We start from the raw sequence: 26343 nt of genomic DNA on the forward strand, positions 1-26343 counted from the left end.
ATATATATAAAGAGAGGTTGATTTGCAATTTAAGTAAGGGAACTAAGGAAACAGTTGTGCTTTTTTTTTTAACATGTTAGTGTATTTATTCAACCATCTTGATGTATTCCCCTTATTACTATCTGTTTTCCCAGCTGTTTTTAGAAGGAACAATTGAAGACAAGGCAAGCAATATTTGTCTGGATCATTCCCATCCTGTGTATAACACAATGTCAGAACTGCCCAGGTCCTGTTCTTCTGAAGAGTTTTCCTGTGCCAATGGCCAATGTCTTGACATTGGCTTGGCTTGTGATTTCCAGATGGATTGCGTGGATGGAAGTGATGAAGATCCAGAAGCTTGTGGTAAGTTAAACCAGCTGATAAATGTACAATATGATGCCAAAAAGGATTGAGGTGTACAGATATTATACTTCATATCTGCCCTTCAAAGTCTTAGTCTTTCTGATTTCTTGACTGCAGTCTCTGTTCTGATTAATAATTGTGCTATGTGCATTTCTGTAGTAATTTCTGCTTTATTTATGTTCAACTGGTCTCTTCCTTGACTTTCATCAATAATCATTCTATGTTTTTACTGTTTTCTGCTATTTTGATATTCATTTTTCCCATTTTCCACACCTTTTTCCTCCAAATCTAATCCTGATTTATATCTTATATATTTAGTTTACAAATTCAGCAGATAGAATTATTAAATGTTGCCTTGCCTTATCTCCTTGCCAACTGGAAATATTCTATTTCCTTGTATTCTGCCCTAATAGTAACCTCTAATGCTTGGTACACATTGAGCACCAGGACAATTAATTGTTATTCCACTGCCATTTCTTTAAGAATAATCCAGTTTCTAATTACCCATAAAATTAGAAGTATTTGCTATTATCTGTAAAGTGCTTGCTGATTTCCTTCTGATTTCCTTCTTTGGTGTATTCCATTTTCCAACATAATCTTGCATTATGATCTCGAGTGCCTCTTCCTTTCCTAAACCCAGTGTGAACATATGGCATTTCTTACTCTACATATAGTAAAAGCCTATGTTGTAAAAAAAATGAATATCACTTTGTTTGCAAGGGAGATTAATGTAATGCTCTTGTGATTACTGAAATCATTAGAGCATTACAGGAAACTCTACCACCAGTATTACTACCATTAGAACAGCCTATATTCCCTCCATCATGGAACAGTAGTGCTGTAGTGGTTAGTTACATACCAACAGAAATTAGATCTGTTTCAGTCTCAATATATTTTTATTTATGGGCAGACTTATGGACTTTAATCTTGCTCTCCCTTCTAAAAACCATTTAAACTGTGAATTTTTGTGCATCCTTCAAGCCATGTCATTTCTAACGGTTTCTGCTCCTACTAGAAGTAGTAACATGTGATCTCAGGCAATCCGGGATCATGCAGTGAACAAGATGATACAACAGTGTTATTTAGCAATAATCACTAATTAGCTAGAATAATAATTTAGCTGCAAGTAGATAGCAATGAGTATAATATAAATAAAGGAAAGTTTATTTGGGAACTTTGACTAAGCCAGCTTTGACTAAGCCAGCGGAAAGCAGCAAGCAGTTCTGGAAGCGGAGCGCCAAGCTACCGGGCAGCATTCAACCTGTCTATGGAGCTCAACACCCTCCATTGGATCCCCGACTCACTAAAAATTTCATTAAGGAGCGTTCCAAGGTCAACGCACTTCCCATGAAGAATTTCCTTCTTTGGTGTATTCCAAAAATGTAATTCCTGAAATGTAGATATGTTAATTTAGCACTGTCAGTGTTGAAACTGTTTGTGAATTTTGGCAAAGCATTTAAAAACATTATTCAGAAGCTCCCAGAGAAATGTCAGAGTTTACTGAAACAGATTTCCTTGACAGCTTTTTTTCACTTAAACTAAGAAATTTTAGATTTACCGCTGAATTCATGTTAGTGAAATACCAATGAAACCTATTATCCAAATAATTTAGAAATTCATGGAAAACAAAAAAAATTAAGACAGTAATGTATGGCTAGCAGCTATATAATAGATTCATAAAATGAATTAATTTTTAATTGTTTAATCAACACATATTAATAAAGAACCATAATGTTAGTGGGATTATATGCTTAATCTCAAATCATTGAAAAACCTTTTGGCTAACGTGCTGTGATTTTACAATTTAATTGTGTCATGTGTGTATTTTAACTGTTTTGTGTGTTTTTTATTCAGAACTATCTCGTTAATTGTTTTTTAAACTTTTGTGAATCCTATTTTAGTTGGATTTTGTTTTTTAAAAATTGTGTTCAGTCTACCTCCACCTTCTTCACGTCTTTGGTAAATGAGCTTGGATAGCACTCTTTGTTACAGAGAATGACAATGAATGAATGTATAAGAAATGAGCTGTTTAATATAGGCCGGTTATTTCCTATTTTTCACTTGATTTTCTTGTAAGATAATTGCTTTCTTTAAATAATGACTAATTCTGTTTGTATCTAAATTTTCTTGACAAAATGGCTATGGAGTATAATAACTGACTACTACTAATAAATATGTAAACACATCTGTATAACATATGCTTCAGGGAAGCAGTGTGGTACTTTATATACACTCCAAGGAATATTATCAGCTCAAAACAATTTTACCCTTCTATGTAAATTGAAATTCAGATCCTTATCCAAAAATATGAGATGCATCAGCATTTTTGGCTGATATAGATTTATTAATATTTGTGCAAAAATTAAAATAAAGTTAATTTTAAAGCCTGTGGCTGGAAAAAACAAAATGCAGTTTCTTAAAAGTATGAATGATATGTTCTGGTTTGCCATGAATATTAATCTCTAAATGTACTAATGGGTTTTAATATTTCTTCTGTTTTCAATATCCCACCACGCATTTTTCAGGATGTGATTCTACTGTCTACCTGGAGGAAAGGACATTTCGCCAACTCCACCTGTTTTTCAGTTCCAGACCTATACTCATCTCACTCCTCAGGGAGATTTCCTTTTCTGCCTTTCAACTCCCTCTTTCCTTTTGAAAGTTTATCCCAACTGTACTTATATCCCTCTCTTTTTCTTTTAGATCTCAAGGTGTAACTTGTGCTTTGAAGTGTGTTCCTTTATGTTCAGCAACTGGGACAACGTCTCCTGGCCTGCTGAACCAAAACAGCAGCAAGTCCCAGTTGCTTTGGCTTCTCTCTCCCTTCCACATAGAATATCAGTGATGATGCTAACAGAGCCTTGGAAGCTGCTTTTCAAAAGCAATTCACTGTTTTTTTCCCTTTCTATATTGCCTTCTGGGATCTTGTCAGCCACATTGCAGTTTTTAAAATATTTTTTGCTCCATTTCACAGAAGTCAGCCCTCCATGTTTGTTGGGGTTTGGGACCCCTGCAAAAGTGGGAAAAAAACTATGACTAAAAAAATGCTATTCCTTTCCATTGAGAAATCATTTCTCTACTAATCTCCAGGTCCTCTAGTGGAACTCTGGCAAGTAGTTGACAGAAGTTGACCATTGACTTGTACTGGAGAATGCAGTGATTGCTACAGATACCATATTAATCAATTCTACAAATAATCTAAAGTGAATCCCACAAATGTGGAGGAACAATTGAAATTGCGTTTAAAAGAGAAAACTTTTCCAATGTTTTCCTTTAAGCAATATGAGCTGCATAGCCAATGATTGAAATATGTTATATTTCTCCTTGGCTATTTAGTTAAGTTACATCCATATAATTATAAAAGTAGCTTTAAAGCACAATTACACTAGAAAAGGAGCGCAGCTTTCATTTTGACCATCCACCAGGAATGCTTTGATTATATTTCCTGCATGGCAGAGGGTTAGACTGCATGTCCCTTGTGGACTCTTCCAGCTCTTTGATTCTACGATTTTGATGACATGAAATCCTACCATGGAGAGTAAGCATAGTCTAATGGCTTCAGCATTGGACTAAGACCCTGGAGAGGAGAGTTCAAATTCCTCCTCAGCCATGGAGCCTTCCCTGGGGTGCTCTTGGGTGAATCACATTCTCTCAGCCTTAGAAAGAAACAAAAGCAACCCACTTTTGAACAAATTGCTCCAAGAAAACCCAGTAATGGCTTCACCTTAGAGCCCCCATAAGTCAGAAACAACTTGAAGAACAAAACAAATCGCTTTTGAACTATAGTTGGAGTACATCTGGATACGGTGTCAAATCTGGCTCTCCTGCGGTCCCAATCCAGCCTGTTGAGATTTCTACTCCTTATTAAATACTTTTAGGACTTCATTTCTAGCAATTAGTCTTAAGGTGATTTTTTTCTGGTCATGCCCTTTCCCCTATAGGCTTGCCCATCTCTAGACTACAGTGGATATTTCTCTGAAATTGAGCCCTGCACTTGGATTGGGCTATATGCAGTAGTAGGAAAGGTCTCTGCTACTATACTCTTTTGATAAGTAGAATTCATGGAGGTATTTCTTTTTGCCTTGGATAAATGGAAGATTGAATGTATTCATTTATTTTTCTTTCTCTGACTGCTTCCCCATAAATTTCCCAAATGATAATACAAAATTGCTTTCAATTTCAAATGTGTGTTAAGCTCTTTCTATTTGTATTTTATACAGCTATCCCCCTGGTAGCCAAACAGCTTTCAGTTCTTCTGTGCTGAGCTATAGCAGGGAGAAAGCTTCCAAAAACCTAGCATATGTTCTCCCATCTGTGTGGCTTATGTATTTCCAAGATAAGGAATGCAACAAAGAATGGTCTATGTCTTTGATTATTGCCCATCCCTTTTTAGATGAATCTATACTGTAAATCCATAATGTCCTTATGCAAATCTATAGTATCATGTAAAACTAACAGATATATCCTTTCAACCCCTGCTCTCAGTGTTTTCTTGCAAAAGGACACTTATACTCATCATAGAGCTAAGGACTGCATTCCACTGGGAGGGGGGTCAATAGAGGCAAAGTATCTTTTTAGCGTGGTGTTTCATGTTTTCATCTCCAAAGGGCCCAGAGAATTTACTTCCATCACACATGTTTTCCTTCTCCCGTTTCTACATAAATCAGCCATTTGCTTTGCCATCATATAGGAGAGTGCAAATTTATCCCAGTTTCCCTCCTCTAGCATTTTTAAAAGATAATTTCTCAATTCTTATACAGCAAAGTTCCTCTACTTCGGCATTGTGAATGCTTGTTAATAAATTTTTTTTAATATAATTAATTACTGCTCTGTCTGCTGTCCTTAGAGTAATAGTGATAACTGTATCTTTGGGCAAATTTAAGGACTGGCTATAGGAAAACATCACAAAAAAGAACATGGAAAAATAAAATCATTCCCATCACACCTAAATTTTGCTGTTATGCATGGAATCATCTGGAGTCAATTTCTAAGCATCTTTTAAATCCTTGTGTTTAGACACACTTAAAAACAGGCTGAACCATGGAATCACGGAAAAAAATCTTGCATCATCTGATTGGCTCTCTGTGGCTCCATGCTTTAAGTGTATGTAGATACTTGGAGAGGCACTGTGGGATGAAGTCCTTTGTAATATGTGATAGATTCTCTGTAAGACTACAATACGTTTTTTAAATTGCTATTATTATTATTATTATTATTATTATTATTATTATTATATATGTACATACACACACACACACACACACACACATGGAAATGAGACCCTTTCATTTTGCCTCCCAGGTCCTTCTGATTTGGCCCATCCTATAATATAACTGTTCCTTTCACTAATATAATCTTGGAGTACAAAAAAGGACTTGAAGGCAAAAACAACAACAAATGGTTCATAGACCAGTCATATAGAGACCAGTCCTAATAGGATACTCAGAATGTGTTGTTGTGTGCCTTTGAACTGTTTCTGATGTCTGTTGACCCAAAAGTGACTATCATATTTTTTTCCATGGAAAGATTTAGCCTGAGGGGTTTGCTGTTGTCTTCCTTTGTGGCTTAGAGAGTATAACTTTTCTGAGCTCACCCAGACAGTTTCCATGACCAAATGGGGATTCAAAGCCATCTTATCCAACAAGCAAACTATCATACTATTATACCTCTATCTACCTTGTATACTCATGTAAAGTCAAATTTATGTGTAAGTCAAGTGCAGGTTTGGGAGCCAAAATTATAGATTTCTATATGACTCATGGATAAGTTGAGGGTCATTCCATGACGTGGAGAAAGCACCAATGCTGCCTTATGGGGACATCTGCTCTTAGCCACTGCTACAATTTCTTTGACCAAGTATTCAAAAAAGCCAGAAGGGTCACCACAGTGGAGAGAGTAGAAGGGGTCAGTATTTCTTTTAGACTTTTGTTGGCTGGACTAAACTCTTGCTATTTGCTGCTCTACTCAGAACAGAGGATGCTTCTTTTTTTATAAGAGTTAAGTTATCGTGCTTACATTCTCCCATGGATAAGTTGATGCAGGCTTTTGGGGTCTGCATTTATACATAAGTGTAGATTGGAACTTCCCAATCATAAGCACAGCAGCAAAGCAGATTGAGGAGCTTATAAAGGAAAATAAGCTGTTTTCCCTTTAAGCACAGAACTATGAGATTCTGTGTTTACAGTATCAAGCTTTTTGTGCGAGATTGATGTTGGTATATTAGATAGGAATGAAAGAATGTTCTGAAATGTTACAGAACATGAACATATGTTTCCCTGTAAAACCAAGCATAAGTTCATGCCAACACTACTGATTGGTACAGAGACTTGTATAGAAATGAAAAAGCCATGCTCAATTCAACACTCCCTTATATCTGGAGGCCTGAATTTTCTCATTGCTCTTTTCATAGCCCTGTTGTAAAGGAGCTATATGTTTTTAAGCTTGAGTGAACTAGAAAGTGAAAACACTGCAATCTTGTTTTGCTGGGCATTGGCCTAATCTCTTTTTGTTCAGCTAACCTGATTTCAGTAAAATTGCTTCTTCTGTGTCATTCCTTGTGAAATTTGCTTTGAAAATAAGTTATAGCTGTCAGGTACATATTTGTATATACGTGCTAAAATGCATATTAGTTAGAAAATCTGTCCCCAGAATTGATTCTAAAAGTTGACAACTCCATGATGAATAAAGACATCTCCATAAGAATTGTGCACTGTAGTTGAAAACAGATAGATTTTAAAGTCATTGAATGCATTGATTCAAAAGAAATATTTTGGATTTGAATGTAAAAACTTATAGTTTTTTTCTGGTGTGAGATTAATTTAAATAATAACACAATAGCATTTTCAGAATATATTATTTTGTAAGGTTCGTCTCCGTTACGCTTTTTCTTCTGTTTTCAATAGCCAATTATACTCTGTGCAACTTTGAGTCTGACCTTTGTAAATGGAAGACATTAAACCCAAAGGAAGTACAATGGAATATAATGAAAAGACAAGCTTCTCATAATTCTGGTCTTCCTTTAAAAGATCACACAACCAACAGTGATAAGGGTAAGACATGCTATGATATTTTACTTACTTTTAAGGGGTTTTTTTGCTTCTGGATAATTTTCTAAAGTTCTTTGATACAGAACCCTGGAGGCAAACTAATTGTTCTTTTATCCTTTCTCTTCTTTTTTTGAGGAGGGAAGGTTGTGGTGGTGTCATCCAAATACCATAAATGCTAGCCGTTGTATCGTCTTTAAAACACACCTAGCCCATCTTACAGTAGCCTTTTGTCTCACCCTGGTCTTTCCACAGATATATAAACCCCCTTTTTCCCAGCTCCAGACCTCACCCTCTGAGGATGCCTGCCATAGATGCAGGCGAAACGTCAGGAGAAATGCCTCTAGAACATGGCCATATAGCCCGAAAAAACCCACAAGAACTGAGTGATTCCGGCCATGAAAGCCTTCGACAAAATAAACTATTGCTTAAGGATGATGGAAGAACATAAATTTTGCAAATGTCTCCCGATCAGCATTTTCAAGTTTGATGTACAGATTAAACCTAAGTATCCATCAGATTTTATACTTTTAAATGTTTCAACACAGTTCTCAGCAGTTTAAGCATATGTACAATATGTATTTAAATGCATATCTATTTCTGTTTTATTGACGATTCTAACGCCTTTGACTGTGTGGATCATAATAAAATGTGGCAAGTTCTTGGTGGTATGGCAACATCAAGCCACCTTCTCTGTCTCCTGAGGAATCTGTAGAATGACTAAGCAGCAACAGTAAGAACAGACCACGGAACAACAGACAGGTTCAAAATTGGGAAAGGAATACGGCAGGGCTGTATACTCTCACCCTACATATTCATATGTATGCAGAACACATCATGCGATGTTCAAGGCTTGATGAAGGTTGGAGCTAAAATTGCTGGAAGAAACATTAACAACCTTAGATATGCAGATTATACCACTTTGATGGCTGAAAGCGGGGATGAGCTGAGGTGCCTTATAAACAAGGTGAAAGAATAAAGTGCAAAAGCTGGGTTGCAGTTAAACATTAAAAAAACCAAGATTATGGCAACCAGACTGATTGGTAACTGGCAAATAGAGGGACAAAACATGGAGACAGTGACAGACTTTGTATTTTTGGTAGCAAAGATTACTGCAAATGCAGACTGCAGCCAGGAAATCAGGAGACATTTACTTCTTGGGAGGAGATCAATGACTAATCTTGACAAAATAGGTAAGAGCAGAGACTGACAATGAAGATCTACATAGTTAAAGCAATGGTATTCCGCGCAGTAACCTATAGATGTGAGAGCTGGACCATAAGGAAGGCTGAGTGAAGGAAGATAGAGCTTTTGAATTGTGGTGCTGGAGGAAAATTCTGAGTGCCTTGGATCGCAAAAAGATCCAACCAGTCCATGAAATAATACCAGACTGCTCACTGGAGGGAAGGATATTAGAGGGCAAGATGAAGTACTTTGGCCACATAATGAGAAGACAGGAAAACTTGGAGAAGATAATGATGCTGGGGGAAAATGGAAGGAAAGGGGAAGAGGTGCTGACCAAGGGCAAGATGGATGGTTGTTATCTTTAAAGTGACTGGCTTGACCTTGAAGGAGCTGAGGGTGGCAATGGCTGACAGGGAGCTCTGCTGTGGGCTGTCCATGAGGTCACAAAGAGTGTGAAAAGACTGATCAAATAAACAACAAAAAATGATATCTTGAGAAAAAAGTGAACACATATATATTTATACAATTAACTAAAATGATAAAATGATCCACAAATTAATTCAGTAATGAAAAAAACAAAATGGAATTTTCAGTGATGTCATACAAAACTGACATGGTTCAGAAATAAGTGTCATTCACCCCTTTCCTACTATTGTTGCCAGTGGAGGCTTTGCTATGAGACACTGCCAAATATGTTTATCCAAATTTGTTGTATCTACCCCTTGCTCAGTGTATCTGGATCACATTGAATGTAATTAGCACAGCCAGTTCTTAGTGCCCCTGAGATAATTTCTGTTGGGCAATGTGAGAGATATTTGAAAATTTCTCAAGCAGAGGAATCAAATGGGCAAGCCACAAGCTGAAAAATAATCGGCCATAATATCCTTTGGCCGGTTTGAGAGGTAAGAGACCGGCTGGTTGAATCTTCAGTTAATCAGGCTGGAGGTTTAGCACAGCTGGTAAAATCACCAGCAACTATAAGATCTATGAACCGAAAGGTTGCAAGTTCTAAGCCCCAGGTTGGCAGGAGTGGCTGACTGTCAGCCCTGCTCACTGTTTACCTAAGCATTTCAAAAACAGCTTCAGTTGTAATGAGATAAATTAGATTCCGTTAAAAGTGGGGGAAGTGTTTTACAATGCCATAAAGATAAAGATCAGAAAGTGCTGGGCGACCAAAAGGAAGGAGGAAGTCCTGACGGCTCTTCATCATAGAGGATGGAGCAACAGCACCCCTGGTGGCTGGACTCGAGCCCAACCTTCCATACAACCGAAACAACACACCTCCTTTCTGTTCTGACTATCTATACAAAGCGACATTGAATGTTTGTCTTGTATGTGTACTGTGATCCGCCCTGAGTCCTCTTCAGTATGAGAAGGGCAGAATATAAATAAAGTGTTATTGTTATTTATTATTATTATCTATCACAGGGACTAGTAGAGAAAAATAATGTATAAACATATAAAAGTAGCTTTACTTACCATTTACTTGTTTATAATGAAATATTTGTCTAATGGAGAGAGGCAAGAGAAGGAAAATGATTGTAAGAAAAAAAGTGTGGGTTGTAAAGAAAAAGCCACAGGACACTTGAAAACTAGCAAATATAGGTATGTGAAATTTTCTAACGGTTTCACCTTATGAACTCATAATGCTTTTGAGTTTTCTGGTGCATTTATTTGTTTTTACAGCATTTTGGTTCTATTTTATTTCATAACATCTCTATACAGCTTAAAAGAAGATATCTAATATTAATAAGTGAGACTTGGACTTCTATAAAAGCCTGCCATTGTCTCTTTTAAAAACTAGTGCTACATCACTGACATCTATAATGCTCTGCTCTCAAGATTCTCAAAGATATTATCATCTCTCCTAGCTAGAGCTTGTCTGTGGTGGTTCAAATCCACAGGCTGATGGGTTGGCAGTTATCAGATTAGATCTTTAATTAAGCTTTCCTCCGTACTAGAATAAACAATGTCAAGTCTGCAAACCACTTGAAGAAAAATAAATGCAATTTATGGCAACATCTTTCATGCTTTGGGGATTTCAAGGCATAAAATGGCTAGTCTATTGCATAGCTGAGAAGAGACAAATGGCGGCATTCAGACAATTATGTCTTGGTTTAGGTTTAGGAGGTCAAGAAATGAATGAGCCATTTATCTAAACCAGGTTTTCTCCTGCTAGGCTTCAAAGATAAGACAGAATCTAGCAGGACATCTAGGAAAAGAATTAATGGAATGCTTGCCTTAATCCTCTTAATTGTGAAATTTCAGGAAATTTTATTTATGTGACTGGTTTACCATGGACAAAAACAAAGCTTGTTGTTACTCACTTCAGCAGTCCAATATTTACGAAACTTTCTAATAATGCTACAGATTGCCAGGTAAGTTCCTGACATTCCATTGGCTTACTTTACAATAAATTAATTTTATGTCCTTTTAGTCATCTGAATGGGTGGGCAACATCAGTCACCTGTAAGTGTTGTTGGATTGCAAATCCCATTAATCCTTGACAGCGTGATCAAGGAACATGAGAGTTTAACAACATCTGGAGGGCCACAGTTTTCCAACTCATCTTGTACTACAGTCCAATAATACCCTGAAGAACTTGGAGATATTGATAACAGTGACAACCAACAGAAATGGAAGGAAATTCACAGAAGGAGCACTGTGCCCTTTAGGAACAATCTATGTTGATCTACATGTTAGACTTTCTAAAGAAGACCAAAAAACCTGGAGTGAAGAGACCATGTTATCCACATGACAATTGTAGAGTTTTATATATAGTCCAGGATCATTGATGAGTTATAATGTTTAATAATGTTGCGTTGTCCATTGTTCTTGTGTGCCTTCAACTCATTTGGGCATCTGGCAGTCTTATCTTCAGGTTTTCTTGGGGAGATTTCTTCAGAATCTTTGCCTTCTTATGACTTACTTATGGTCACCCAGTGCATTTCTATGACTGAATAAAGTTTCAGACCCTATTTCCAGAGTAATTGTCCAATAATCCAACCATAGCATTTTGGCAACATTTTAATATTCACTGTATATTATATCAGTTCATCCTTCATGTGTGTTCATTATTGATGTTTCTAGTATTATTAATATTTCTAAAATATGGTAATATTCATTGTTTTATGTTACTCTCCCCATATAAATAAGATTATCTGTCTTTGTAGACTATAATCATTCAGAAAACTCCCTGCACTTAAGCCTGTAAATAACAGTAGGCTTAAGTGTGCCTTGTGTCTAATGGAACTTAAATTGCTTTTCCTTTTTAAAAATCTAAATATTATTTTAATTTTGCCTGGTAAAAGTAGATAAAATCTAAAATAGAATTATGCTGAAATCTCTGAGATTTAATTTCTTTACCATCCAGTAAAAACTATTTGAATCCATCCTATGATGAATTTAAATTGGGGCCAATGATTATACTGGATGCCCCCAAATTGCCTCAAATATTGTACTCAGCTTCCTTGAAGCTGAACCCAGATCAAAATAAGGCTCACAACTTACTCTCTCACTTTGATTGATCCATACTGTATTGCTGCTTTCTTTGCAAAATGGGATTTTTATTCCTGCCTGTTATCTCAGCGACAAGGAAGGAGAACACTACCTTGTTGGAAAGGGAAACTGGTGACAGATAGTGTTCACTTCCCTGGAGAGCCTCTGAGGAAGTTCATTTAATCTTGCCTAAGTAAAACATTTAATCTTGTCCAAGTAACAGCTATTCCTATCTTAATATTTGTCAAATCTATCAGGAGCCTTAGAAGTTATAGATAGGAAATATTGAATGAAATATAAAAGTTATTAGACTGACCAACCTTAATTCCATCTGCCCAAGACTTCATTTTTATATCTTGAGTTTCTGAATTAAGATTATTTTAACTCAGTAATATCTTCAAGCTAAAGGAAAAGAAGTAGAAAATCTCAAAGTCATGATAACCAACTGCAGTTTTGTTTTCTTGAATTTGGTCCCACGTTTTCTAATACTATCAAGATGAATTGCCTTTCAAAGCAAGAAGGAGGGTGTTTGTCGGATAGTAACCAAAGCATTATATTAAAACCAAATTGTACCTCCTAAGATGTCTTGTGTGACAACTGTTCTGTAATATGTAAGTCTTACAACCTCATCATACGAACCAAATTGCTTGTCATATGCCAGTTCCTCCTCCTTTTTGCAATTGAGTCCACCAGCTCCCATCCCACAATGCAAATCTACAATACTTCAGTCAGGGCTCCATTGCAAAAAGGAAGAGAAACCAGTGTATGCTGCCACAAGAGACTTCCCGTGTTACATAGAGATCAATAGAGGAAAGCAGGTGGTGGATGCTTCCCACGTGGGATGAAGTAAGCGGGGTGATGAAAGACAACGGATTCTCCGCAGCCCCCCCCCCCCCCAGGCCTCCACTGATTCTCCACAATGTGTGGCAAATCCCATTGCCAATGTGATAAGGCCCTCTGCTGAAGATTGGTAGAATGAACCTAATTTCATTTTCAAACTCTTTGTAACAGATAAGATTTTGGTATCAGTTGTCTCAGGATTCCCAGCTGAACATCTTCATTAGAACTTCTGATGGATATTTGCAAAGCTTAAATAGTCAACCTTTCAAGAGCAAAATGCAATGGACAAAAGCCGATGTCTGTATAAGAAATACTACTAGAGAGGGACCTTTTCAGGTAGGTACATTAGAAGACTGGTGTATATGCATGTATTTATTTCACACTGCCATTTTCTTTGAAAAATAAGTTGCATTAACAATGTCAACAAGGCATAAAAAGAAAGGAAGAAATAGAGTTTTGTGACACCTTTAAGGCAAATCAATATATTTCAGCAAAAGCTTCCATCTCCCATAGTCACGTCCTCAGATGCACTTCCTCATGGCATATAACTCAAGTGAGCCAATCCTACAGCACAAGTCTTAAGTCTGTTCATTTCAACCTCAAGCAACTTTTCACTGATGTACACGATCCGAAACATGTCAATTTAGAGGTAAGCCCCTATGATTTAAGTGTAATTTATTAAAGGTTCTGTTTTGAATCACAACTGTTCTTCAAAACATTATGGATGTTTTGAATTTCAGTTCTAAAGATTTCTCAAAAGATTATATCATATAATAATCAGTGTAGCGATTATTCCTGTGAGGTGCATCTAAGAAAAACAACAATAAAAAGATTTGAAACTTGCAAAATCAATATCTCTTTTGTTCGTTTTGCTATACAGCAGTTATGTTCCTTTAAAACAAAAAGAAAAAAGAAGAGGCCAGCAGCAAGTGATATTTATCCAACAGGATATAAATTATTTAAAAGATGTGTGTATACTTGTATAATGTAACATTTAATAGGGTTATTTCATTGCCTTCACAGATAATACTACAAGCAATTGTTCAAACTGAAAAAGCTTTTGTTGCTGTGGATGACATCAGTATAACAAAGACATGTAAGATTAATGTATCATTTTCAAGTATCTACAAAGAAGGTAAGAGCAAAAACAGTATGCTGTGTTCCTTATGCTGAAATAATTTTCTTGGATTTGATTAACAAAGAGATATTGATTTAAAAATATCCTACTCAGGGTATATAAAAAGATCCAAGGTATACTAAAATGTTCATATACATATTTTAATAAATAATATATTTACTATTAATAATAATAATAATCTTTATTTATATCTCACCACCATCTCCCCAAAGGGACTTGGGGCAGCACTACAATTGTAGTATATAACATAAATAGTACATGAGTATAAAAACAATATCACATAAAAGTTATAAAACGACAACTATTAACAATCAAATCAAATAAAAAAGTTTAAAACACAGAGCATCTGTAGTTAAAACTAGCTGCCTTCAAATTACAACTAAAGTGCCAAAGTGTCACCCTCATATGGGCATATTTGAGCCTACTCGAGATCAAACGTCTGCTTAAAAATACATGTTTTTAGGCTGGATCAGAAGGAGTCAAGGGTGGGGGCTAACCTAATATCTTTTGGGAGGATATTCCAGAGCTGGGGAACCACTACAGAGAAGGCCCTCTCTCTCATCCTCATCAACCATGCTTGAGATGGTGGTGGAACCATGCTTGAGATGGTGGTGGAACCAAGAGAAGTGACTCCCCTGCTGATCTCAAAGCCTGTGCTGGTTCATAGAAAGAGATGTGCTCTCAAAAATAGGTTGGACCTGAAATTTATAAGGCTTTGCAGGTAATAAACTGCATCTTAAATTGAGCCCGGAAGATTTTCGGAAGTCAGTGGGGCTGCTTGAGTAGGGGCATAGTATGTTCCTTATAGCTAGCTCCAGTTCGTAATCTGTGGCAGCCAACCTTTGTACTAACTGCAGTTTCTGAACCGTCTTCAAAGGCAGCCCCATGTAGAGTGCATTACAGTAGTCCATTCTGGATGTAATTAAGGCATGGAGCACTGTGGCCAAGTCAGCCTTTTCAAGGTACAGTCGCATCTGGAACACATGTTCCCTCCTGGCCACTGCCTATACCTGAGCTTCAAGTGTCAACAATGAGTCCAAAAGGACACCCAGATTGTGGACCTGCATCCTCAGGGAGAATGTAACGCCATCGAGCACAGGTTGCCACCCTATACCTCGATTGGCTTTGTGACTGACCAGGAGGACCTCTGTCTTGTCTGGATTAAGTCTACGTTTGTGGCCCTCATCCAGTCCATCACAGCTGCCAGATACTGATCCAGGATCCAGGGAGCTTTCTTGGATTGGGGTGGAAAAGAGTAGTAGAGTTGCCTGTCATCTGTATTGTGATGGCACCCAACTCCAAAACTCCAGATGACCTCATCCAGCAGTTTCATGTAGATATTGAAAAGCATGGGGGAAAGAATGGAACCTTGTGGGATCCCACGGGTCAAAGGCCAGGGATCCGAGCAGTTGCCCCCCAGCATCACCATCTGAGTACGCTCCTCCAGGAAGAAGTGGCGCCACTGCAGCATAGTGCCCCCAAGACCCATTCTGGAGAGCCGATCCAGAAGGATACCTTGGTCAATGGTATCAAAAGCTGCTGAGATTTCCAAGAGAACCATCAGGGACTTATACCCCCTGTCTAGTTCTCTATGGAGATCATCCACCAAGGCGACCATAGCTGTCTCCGTTCCATGACCAGGCCTAAAGCCAGACTGCGATCAATCAAGATAATCAGTTTCATCCAAGAATCCCTGGAGTTGAGAGGCCACCACTAGCTCCAGAACCTTGCCCATAAAAGGGAGGCTAGAAATAGGCAGATAATACGATATATTACTGGTAGTAGTAGTAGTAGTAGTAGTAGTACTTCCACACATTGTCCGGCAGTGACTCTCAAAGGACTCAAGGCAAAAGTATTTCTCATCTCAAATTGCAATCCTCAGTACTGGCGGACCCATCCAGACCCATAGTCTGTTTTAAACTATGAATTTTAAATTGACACTTTAACGGTATGAATGGTTATATTGTAAGTTTTAATCTTCTTTAATTTTTGTCATTGATGGGTGGAAATGATTTTATGTTTTCAGTTATCTATTAAATTATAACTTGAGGCATAAACTTAGGGAGAGGTGGGTAAGAAATAAAATACATTGTTTTGATGGTTGTTGCCACACTTGGAACCATTGTGTAGCAAAGAAAGTGCCCTTCCACAGCCAAGAATACCCCATATAGCCTTTTTTGATTTCTCAAAACATGAAAGTTGATGTTCATATATGATACGCTTTTCTACTTGCTGAATCTTGAAAAACAATATATTTTCAACCTTATTTTTTTGAAGGTGAAACAAAGTTGGAAACTCCTCATTCCTTGTCTCTTGATTGTCCGCTGGGACTCTTGCCATGCAAGGATGGGGAATGTGTTTCATCTGACAAGTTCTGTGATTTCACGCTTGATTGTTCAGATGGCAGTGATGAAACCATGTGCTGTGAGTAAAAAAACACATTGATTTGTAATGCATGCTTAAGGGTCTTTAAACCTACATGTCAATAGTCTCATGACTCAGGCTCTGTTATTTCATTACAGCATCTGTTAATTAAGACAAACCTCTCAGAAGGTGAAAGACTTTGCCTCAGAGTCTCTATTAATGATTTTGTAGTACTGTTTCAAGAAAATGATTTGCCAGAGTAGGAGGACTATAATTAGAAAGAAATTGATATCTAGAGCCTAATTTTTAAAAACGAGGTATTCAACTTTATTTTCTCGAATATGCTCGTGGAACATAAATAGTTGCAATTCATGTTGCAGTTCTGGAGAGCAGTCTTACATTTGAAGGCAGTGTGAACTGTTGGGCTGATTTGGCTGCTGTTCATTTCAGTCATGCCTTCCTGCTTTCCCCATTTTCCATAGTGCAGGTAAAATGAGATGGTACTTTCTTGTGTCGTCATTTTGTACCTGTACTGACTGCCAGGGAGTTTCAAAAAATTCCTGGCCATCTCTAGGTGCCATTCCCATTGTTATCAAAGGCATTCACGCAACTCACAGCACAGAAGGGGGTTGCCTCTTTTCTTCCTCCCCTTCCTTCTCTGAGTCCCATGGTGCCTTCAATGACATCGGCAAATGGTACCCAGTGATGGCCAGGAGCTCTTTGGTAGGAGGACAGAGGCCAATACAGAGTCTTGCCATTCTTGACTGGCCCTAGGTTAAGTGGCCAGATATACCATTAGATTTACAGAATCACCTAATGGATCTAAGCAAATTCTATAAGCATCAAAGGCTGTTAGGGTAGATAATGTGATGTCAAGTAAATGAAAATTTCTATTTTGCAGCTGCTAAATGTGACTTTGAAAGTGACAGCTGTGGCTGGCTGGAAATGTCAAGTGGAGATGGGTTTGACTGGGTAAGAAGCTCCAGGACAAGTCTACCTCCTGCTTTCCACAAACAAGCTCCACCAAACGATCACACTTACAACAAATCTGAAGGTAAGATGGCATCAGTGAAAGGAATAGGCCTTTCTCCCACATCAATGGGTCTCCTTGGTGTTCTTATCTTATTGCAGTGCTCTAGTAGTGGGCAGAATAATTGGATTTTCAAATGAACAATTGGTTTCCAAGTATTTGGGACATAGGAGTCTTTGGTGGGCACTGCTGAGGGTCTAGGCCAGGGATGATAACTGTGGGAAAGGAGAGGCCGTTTGTCACCCCTGCAGTCCCTTGGAGGCTGCATTAGAGTATCTGGCACAGTTTTGCAGTGGCTTTGATGTTGACTGGGGGGTGGCAGGCTGGGGCAGAAATTGACCTCTTACATCCACAAGCACTTCTCTTTTTCTTTTTTCCTTCTTAACAGGCCATTTTATGTTCATTCTAAAAAACAGCAGCAGTATCTCTCAGATTGCACAGCTGCGAAGTCCAAAATTCAGTCAGTCTGGATCAGATTGCTCAGTGACCTTCTGGTATGAATGAAGTTTGATTTTTGTGGAACACATGAGTGCTTCTGAAGTGAAAGCAGAAGTGGTGTTTGTCATTGTTTTTTCTGATTGTACAGTATATTTCTCTTTACTTTACTCTTTAGCTTTCTCTTTAGAAGTTCACTTGGAATAGATGTGTTGTTTTTTTAAAAAATAAACAAACATAGCAAACACTTTGGATATATATATTATAAAACTGTGATATCTGGTTCTTTTGTGACAAACAATATTGTTCCCAATGTTACATAATGCCACACTGATGTAATATCACATTAGATCTTGTAACACTGCTCTAGCATAATCATTTATTTATTTTACATTAATTAATTGATTGTTTGATCCTATCCTACACATTTCACATGCTGGTGTAGTAAACCTTAGACTCAATGGAGTGAATGCATTCCATTGATACTTTCCATTAGAATGCACTTGGACAGTAAAGTTATCATTTCGTAGGTTAGAATTTCAGTATGGGCTTTCTTTTGGAATGACTCCACAGCCCAACTATGTAGTTATTATTAATTAAAAGTTTAAGGTTTATTTATTGCATGTATATTCTGATTTATCTTAACAAAGCCTCTGTGAGACAGTTCAGACTAAGAGAATAATTGGCTCAAGGTCAACTAGTGAGATTCATGGTTCAGTGGAAACTTGAACCTGTATCCACCTACTTATAGCTAGAAAATACAGTAGCAGTCTTGATGAAGCAGTAATTTGACTCACGTATGGCACCATATGGCTTGCATAAGGGTCACATAAGCTTTTTTGGTGATGATATTAATGCCTAATGTTGATATTCCCTTTCCAGGTATTACAACTATGGGCTGTCAGTTGGAGCAGCAGAAATGCAATTGCTTGTTGATGGACTAAAAGACCCTACGGTACTTTGGAGGATATATTACAATCAAGGCGATCAGTGGCTAAAGGCTTCCATTCAGCTTGGCCGCCTTCCACAGCCCTTTCAATTATCTCTAAATAAAGTCAGCCTTGGATTTTATGATGGTGTCTCAGCAATTGATGATATAACATTTGAAAGCTGTGCATTGCCGCCTCCAGCGTTAAACTGTGAAGGCCCCGATCATTTCTGGTGCCAAGATTCAAAGGCTTGCATCAGTCGTTTGTTATTGTGTGATCTTGTTGATGACTGTGGAGACGGATCTGATGAGAAGCAATGTGGTAAGAGCCTGAAATGTTTCCCTTTAAACTGTAATCGTATGTTTCAAATATTGTGTCTATCTTTGTCCCTTAGCCCATGATATTCACTGGCAGATCTAGCCTAAAGAGGGAACTATAAACAAGCAAAGCTCTGTGAACTTATTCTCATGTGGAATTTTGTTAAAGATACATTTCTTCCCCATATTTTGTGATAATTCTTGGCCTCTGCATTTCTGCAAATATTTAAATAGTGCACTGTGCAAAAAAATCTCAGCACAGTGAAAAATGAACATTACTGCATTAGTATAATTTGGTGTGGTATGTCTGATGATCCTAAGGTGAATATATTAAAGGGTTTTCTTGGGATTTGTTTAAAAGGGTCTTGCTTTGGCCTTCCTCTGAGACTTGGAGAAAGAGAGACTTGCTCTAGGTCACCCAATATCTTTCCATTGCTGAGTGACAATTTGACCTCTGGTCTTGAAGAGACCTAGACTAACACTCAACCAACTATCCTACACTTGCTGATACCAATATGATAAGTATTTAGAAACAGAAGTAACTATAAAGTCCATAAGTAAATAAAAGAATAGAATCAGATGACATCTATATTAGGACTACCAAAAATATCACAAATTTGTGCAAAACTTGAAGCTCTCCTGTACTTTTCCTCAAGCTAAATAGTGTAAAAAAAAGGAGTGCAAGATGGGAGGGAAGTATGCTCCATCAGTCATGTCCTTGCTAAACCAAATGCTTCACAATTCCTATATAATTTATTTCTTTTCATAAATGTTCCAAATTAGAGATGGAAATGTCTTTGATTTGATTTAATCAGTTAAGGCTGATTAAATATGGCCTCACCAAATGTATTGCCCCAGATCCATTGTGGTGGGATATGCAAAATGTTCAAATGTTGAAGGCCCCATATTGGCAATGTTAAAAAGGTAACAATCCCTCCTTAATGCTTTGTTATTGAGAGCAGGAGCTTTCTGGCAGCCAATGATGAGTGTTCATCACCATCTCTTCTTGAACCAGCTCTGAATATATTTTCAGTTTGAATTCAAGGTGCTAATTATGACATTTAAAGTCATAAATAGTTTGGGACCTCAATGTTGAAGGAATGCCACTCTGTATAAAGACGTGTCCGATGCATAAGGTTTGTTGAAGGGGCCTCCCGTGTGTCCCAGCCAGGGCAATATGTTGTCAGAGGACATCGGAGAGAGTCTTCTCTTCTGTGACACTTTAGTTGTGGAACAGAAGCTAATTGGTTCCAATGTGGCTGCCATTCCAGCATCAAGTGAAAACTTGGATGCTCACTAAGCCTTTTGAGACCTAATTTGATTGACCCAAATCTTCACATGTATAAGGATTTAAATTCTTTCACCTAATTTAACTATTAATCTGTTTTTTTAAAAAAAACTCAAATAGTTTAAGATTTTTTGGCTTTTAAAGATATGTTTTGTTATTGATACTATTTTAAATTTGTCTGAACAGTTTGATTATATGTCATCATGAGATCTCTGGATAGAAGAATATAAATAAATAAATAAGCAAGGAAATCGCACTTCAATAGACAGCATTCAGTGGTGAGAAAGAAAAATACCAATTGCCCTAAAAAGTGGCCCTCCCTTCTGGCATTTTTTTTTTAAATGAAGAATTTATTGGTTTCAGAGCCTGAATTGCAGTGCAATTTTGAGCTTGGACTCTGCAATTGGGAGCAAGATATGGATGATGACTTCAACTGGACCAGAACCCAAGGACCAACGTCTACGCCTAACACAGGACCAATGAAGGACCACACTCTGGGCACTGTCAAAGGATACTATCTTTACATAGAGTCTTCAGAACCACAGATGTTCCAAAACAGAGCAGCTTTGTTGAGCCCCATCTTCCATTCTACCTTTGCATATGGCAACAAAAGCTGCCTTTTTCGCTTCCATTATCATATGTTTGGAAAGCACATTTACAGACTGGCAGTTTCCCAGAGAAGTGTGAGCAATACAAGAGGACATCTGCTATGGCACACGTTTGGCAATCAAGGCAACAGATGGAAAAGGAAAGTGCTCTATATCACGAGTTCAGAGCCATTTCAGGTATGGTTCTTTCAATCTTTGATTTGCTTGCTTTAGAGTGAAAGGAAACATAACGAGAATATGAGGGTTTTGCCTTTCCTTTCTTTTCCTTTTTTAAGCCCATGGAAATTTGTTTGATCACAATCCCTTTGAACTAGTTCTCTTTCATTGTGAAATGTTATTCACAGGCACCCTTTGTTGATGTTCTGAACCAAATATAATGTAATAATTTAAGATAGGAAATGCGCATGTCAAATAGTGCTTGCAGTTGGTTACATTCTCTCAGGGCCCTTCCACACAACCTTATAACCCAGAATATCAAGGCAGATAATCCACAATATCTGCTTTGAACTGGGCTATCTGAGACCACACTGCCATATAATCTAGTTTAAATGTGGTTTTTTATACAGCTATGTGGAAGAGGCCTCAGTGACATCTTTCAGACATAATCCTTAGACATAGGTTAGCATCCTGAACCTCAGCAACTATAAGACTCAGATTTCACCCCCACCCCAATTAAGGAAAGGAGATTGCTAGCATCAGATCCTGGTTCATGGGAAACTTGCTTGTACTTTAGGACTGCAGGATTAGTCAAAAGCAAATGGCATTTTGTTCCAGACCAGAATGGAAAACCTGAAAGTACAGGCATAGGTATAAAAGGAGGGAATAAGAAAGTGTTATGCACCACCATATACCTAAACATTGGGAAAAACTTCCTGATGATAGAAGCTGATTGACAGTGGAATATACCGTATATTCCACGGTACAAGACGACTTTCTAAGCAGCTGTTCTGGGATGGAGGGTGGAGGCGGAGCCAACTCAATGCCAGCGAGGGTGAAGACAGCCCAATAGGCTACCACGCTGCCAGCTTGGTAGTGAAGCTTGCCACTCCTCCTCCTCACACCCTCCCTCCCTCCCTCCGCCCTCCCTCCTCCTCAGGCATATCAGGTATGTGTGCCAAGTTTGGTCAGATACATCAGTGTTTGGATTCACAGTACTCTCTGGATGTAGATGCCTTCCAAGCCGCCCTACAACTCCCCCTAATCAAGGTGAATTTTTCCCCAAAGGCCTCCAGTATTTTTTTCTGGCCATGGGGGCTCTGTGCGCCAAATTACTTCCAAATCCTTCATTGGAGTTCAGAGTGCTCATTGCAGGTGAACTATAAATCCCAGTATATAAAACTCCAAAATGCCCAGGCCAATTCCCCTCAAAATGCACCAGTATTCAAATTTGGGTATATTGGGAATGTATACCAAGTTTGGTCCAGATCCATTGTTGTTTGGGTGCATACTATGCTCTGGATGTAGGTGAACTACAATTCCTATAAATCCCTCCAAAGACCTCCAGCATTTTTGTTGGTCATAAGGGTTCTGTGTGCCAAGTTAGTTCCAGGTCCATAAGTGGTGGAGTTCAAAGTGCTCTTAGATGGCAGGTGAACTATACATCCCAGTACCTACAACTCCTATAAATGATGGTGAATTCTAGGTTTGTTTCCTAGATAATTAAATAAATACTTTCTTCTATGGCTGATTGAATCCATGGATACAGAAAGCTGGCTGTAATGGGAAAGTCTTAAAATAACCATGCTGTGCAAGCCAGTTAATGATTGGGTAAACAGGGCTTTTAATAATAATAACAGCCAACATGGCACTGCCATTCCATCGTGGTGAGATTAGGACAATAGACTGTATTTATAATGTCAAAAGCGGTACAGTTATCATGTATTTAAAAAGACACAAACAGAGCTAAAAACTTGGCATTACACTACATGTCCTTTGACCAGAAACTGGCCACTTGGAGTGCCTCTGGTGTTGCTGTGGGAAGGTCTTCTATTGTGCATGTGGCAGGGCTCAGGCTGCATTGTAGTAGGTGGTCTGTGGTTTGCTATTCTCCACACTCACATGTCATGGTCTCCACTTTGTGGCTCTGCATCTCGTGGTGCCAGAGCGCAGTCTGTTCAGTGCCTTCCAAGCCGCCCAGTTTTTCCTGTGCCCAGGAGGGAATTTCTCATTTGGTATCAGCCATGGATCGAAGCTCTGGGTTTTAGCCTGCCACTTTTGGACTCTTGATGTTGAGGTATCCCTGTGAGTATCTCTGTAGATCTTAGTAAGCTATTTCTTGATTTAAGGCATTTCCTTGCTGGCTGATATCCGAACAGAGGATGAGCCGGAAATGTCCCTGCTTTGAATCATAGAATCCTAGAGTTGGAAGAGACCTGATGGGCCATCCAGTCCAACCCCATTCTGCCAAGAAGCAAGAAAATTACATTCAAAGCACCCCTGACAGATGGCCACCCAGCCTCTGTTTAAAAGCTTCCAAAGAAGGAGCCTCTACCACTCTCTGAGGCAGAGAGTTCCACTGCTGAATGTCTCTCACAGTCAGGAAGTTCTCCATAATGTTCAGATGGAATCTCCTTTCTTGTAGTTGGAAGCCATTGTTCTGCATCCTAGTCTCCAGGGAAGCAGAAAACAAGCTTGCTCCCTCCTCCCTATGACTTCCTCTCACATATTTATACATGGCCCACATCATGTCTCCTCTCAGTCTTCTCTTCTTCAGGCTAAACATGCCCATCTCTTTAATCCACTCCTCATAGGGCTTGTTCTCCAGAACCTTGATCATTTTAGCTGCCCTACTCTGGACACATTTCAGCTTGTCAATATCTCTCTTCAATTGTGGAGCCCAGAATTGGACACAATATTCCTGTGGTTGTTATTATGGTTGTTATTAAGCAAAGCAGGATGGCCACTTATCATCCTGATGTGTGTTTCTGCCTGGCAGAATTAGGGTTAGACTAGCCATTGGAGTCCCGTCCAACTCTAGGGTTCTATTATTGTTGTTGCTGTTGGGGAAAGGACGTTGGACCTGGCACTGGGCTCACTCTAGGTACGGTAAATGTTTTCCCCTGACATTAAGTGCAGTCTTGTCCAACTCTGGGGGTTTGTGCTCATCTCCATTTCTAAGCCTAAGAGCCGGCTATGGAAGAGGGGTAGTCTTGTATGGTGAGTATATCCCAAACTCTATATTTTAACTGGAAAATGTGAGGGTCGTCTTATACACCCAGTCGTCTTATATGCCGGAATACACGGTAGTAACTCAGAGTGATTGGACTGGATGACTCTTATACTCCATGTTTCTGTGTCATTTCTGTGGGCCAATTCAAAACTGAAAGCTGTGAATGTTTACCATATAGGGACAAGCCTCACTGCAGTAGAGAAGTATGTACACTATCCACAGGCTTCCATATAAGTTGGATGTGTATTGTGATATGTTGGATGTGTACTGATGGGATACATTTCCCCATCAGTTCTTCCTATACCACTGTTATTGTCAGTGAAATGTTGAGTGGGAATTGAGTGGCATGCCAGATGTTATTGGATTGAAACTCCCATTAGCCATCACTGCTACAGCCAATGGAGGTGATTTTTTTCAACTGAATATCTGGAGATCCATACAATCCGCACCCTGATCTAAATAGGAAAAAAAATGGTGTGGGTTATGTCACTGGTTTTGCTTACTTTCTTAGAAGTCTTGCTTATTCACTGCACTGCCTTGATAATTTAGTAATCGAGGTCACTTTCATGACCTTTCAGGGAAAAATCTTTTATTGCTATTGGTTGTATCCAAATATTGTGAATGTGAAGAAGGCCAAACCAATCACTTGATCAGAAAGTCAGGAGTTAAAATTAAAATGGGGAATGGGCTGATCCCATTTTGGGGATCTTATTATAGAATAGATAACTAGGAGCCTCTTCACATGGCACTTTTGGGCCATGCCATTGCGCTAGCAATTGCTGGCAAAAAGGAAATGTGTGTGGCGGCGTGTGGCACCCCACACACCCTCCCTCCTCCCCTCATCATACAGAAAGGATGGGAGGAATTGCATTGCCACTCCCCCCCCCCTCCATCAGATGGCAGAAAGGGTGTCAACGCTTGTTGCCCTGCCACTCTTTTTGCCATCACATGTGAAAATGGGGAGGAAAGTGTGGGCAGCTCTGTCGGAGCTAGCTAAAATACACTTTCCTCCCTGTAGTTGTGGAGAAAGCACCTTTTGGTGCTTCCCACCGACTTTGGAAGGAAAGTGGGCAGAGCCTGACATCTGTCACACAGGCTCCATCCTTGCTGCAAAGTAAAGTGGCAAAACGGGGCAAAAATGCCCTGTCTGAAGAGATAGTAGGATTACGAAACCAACACAATTTACTGCTGTCCCTGAGTAATTTCTGACTGCATGATAAAGTTGCTGAGCTGTTCATCTGAGATTTTGGGATGAAAACATCCATTGTTTTTAGTGCTGTGTTTTCTTTAAAAACTTATGGGGCATTCAAGTGTAACTCCTAGACAGTTGAGGATGTTGTTTGTGTCTACTCTCATAGCTAGAGGCTTGTAAAACCTCAACATAGTTTTCTGGCTGGTTGGCAGTCTTATCTGTAAAGTGCAATATGGGAAGTTTGCACAAGGGTTGTAATTTTGTCTGACAAGTGCAGGAATGAACTGCTTGGGCCACAAAAACAGATTGAATCACAGTGCCTACAATTGATTCTACTGGCAACAATCCAGTGTAAATAAGATCAACAGGCTTGTTTCTTTTACAACACAAAGCTGTGTGCTGGCATTTTCCCCTGTTTCTCTCCAATCTTTTTGTTCCAATTGGAATCCAAACTTTAAATGATCTCTCCCCATCCTCTTGCTAGTCTACAAGACTTTTTTTCATGTTGGGAGCAACTTGAAAAACTGCAAGTTGCTTCTGGTTTGAGAGAATTAGCCATCTGCAAGGGCGTTGCCCAGGGGATGTCTGGATGTTTTGATTATTTACCATCCTTGTGGGGGGGCTTCTTTGATGTCCCTGCATGGGCAGCTGGAGTTGACAGGGAGCTCATCTGTGCTTTCCGCGAATTTGAACCTCAGACCTGTCAGGTCTTAAGTCCTCCTGGCAAAAGGGTTTAACCCATTGCACCTCTGGGGTCTCCTTATTCTACAAGCTAATGGATGCATATGTTTGTAGTATTCTGTGGGGCCATCAGTGGGAAACCCCTGTCCCTAATATCTACTAATACAATGGATTTGGCTGATGGGACTGAGAATAGGGACTCTGATATGAGCATGCTTAGTGTTTGGCTGGGCTTTGAACATTGAAGGCATACCCTCCAACTGTCCCAATTTGACAGACGTTGA

General features: G+C 38.8%; 1 protein-coding gene across 1 annotated transcript in view; it reads left to right on the forward strand.

Moving 5' to 3' along the window:
• Window positions 1–299: 299 nt before the first annotated feature.
• The window catches only part of MALRD1 (MAM and LDL receptor class A domain containing 1), a 230601-nt gene continuing 204557 nt past the window's right edge, over window positions 300–26343 (forward strand). The window contains 10 exon segments of the mRNA XM_067470328.1: window positions 300–342; window positions 7245–7391; window positions 10839–10948; window positions 13080–13244; window positions 13932–14043; window positions 16324–16470; window positions 17312–17464; window positions 17829–17934; window positions 18758–19125; window positions 20773–21194. Of these exon segments, the coding sequence (XP_067326429.1) occupies window positions 300–342; window positions 7245–7391; window positions 10839–10948; window positions 13080–13244; window positions 13932–14043; window positions 16324–16470; window positions 17312–17464; window positions 17829–17934; window positions 18758–19125; window positions 20773–21194 (1773 nt within the window).

This window comes from Anolis sagrei, chromosome 6 (assembly GCF_037176765.1).
Source record: "Anolis sagrei isolate rAnoSag1 chromosome 6, rAnoSag1.mat, whole genome shotgun sequence".
NCBI lineage: Eukaryota > Metazoa > Chordata > Lepidosauria > Squamata > Dactyloidae > Anolis > Anolis sagrei.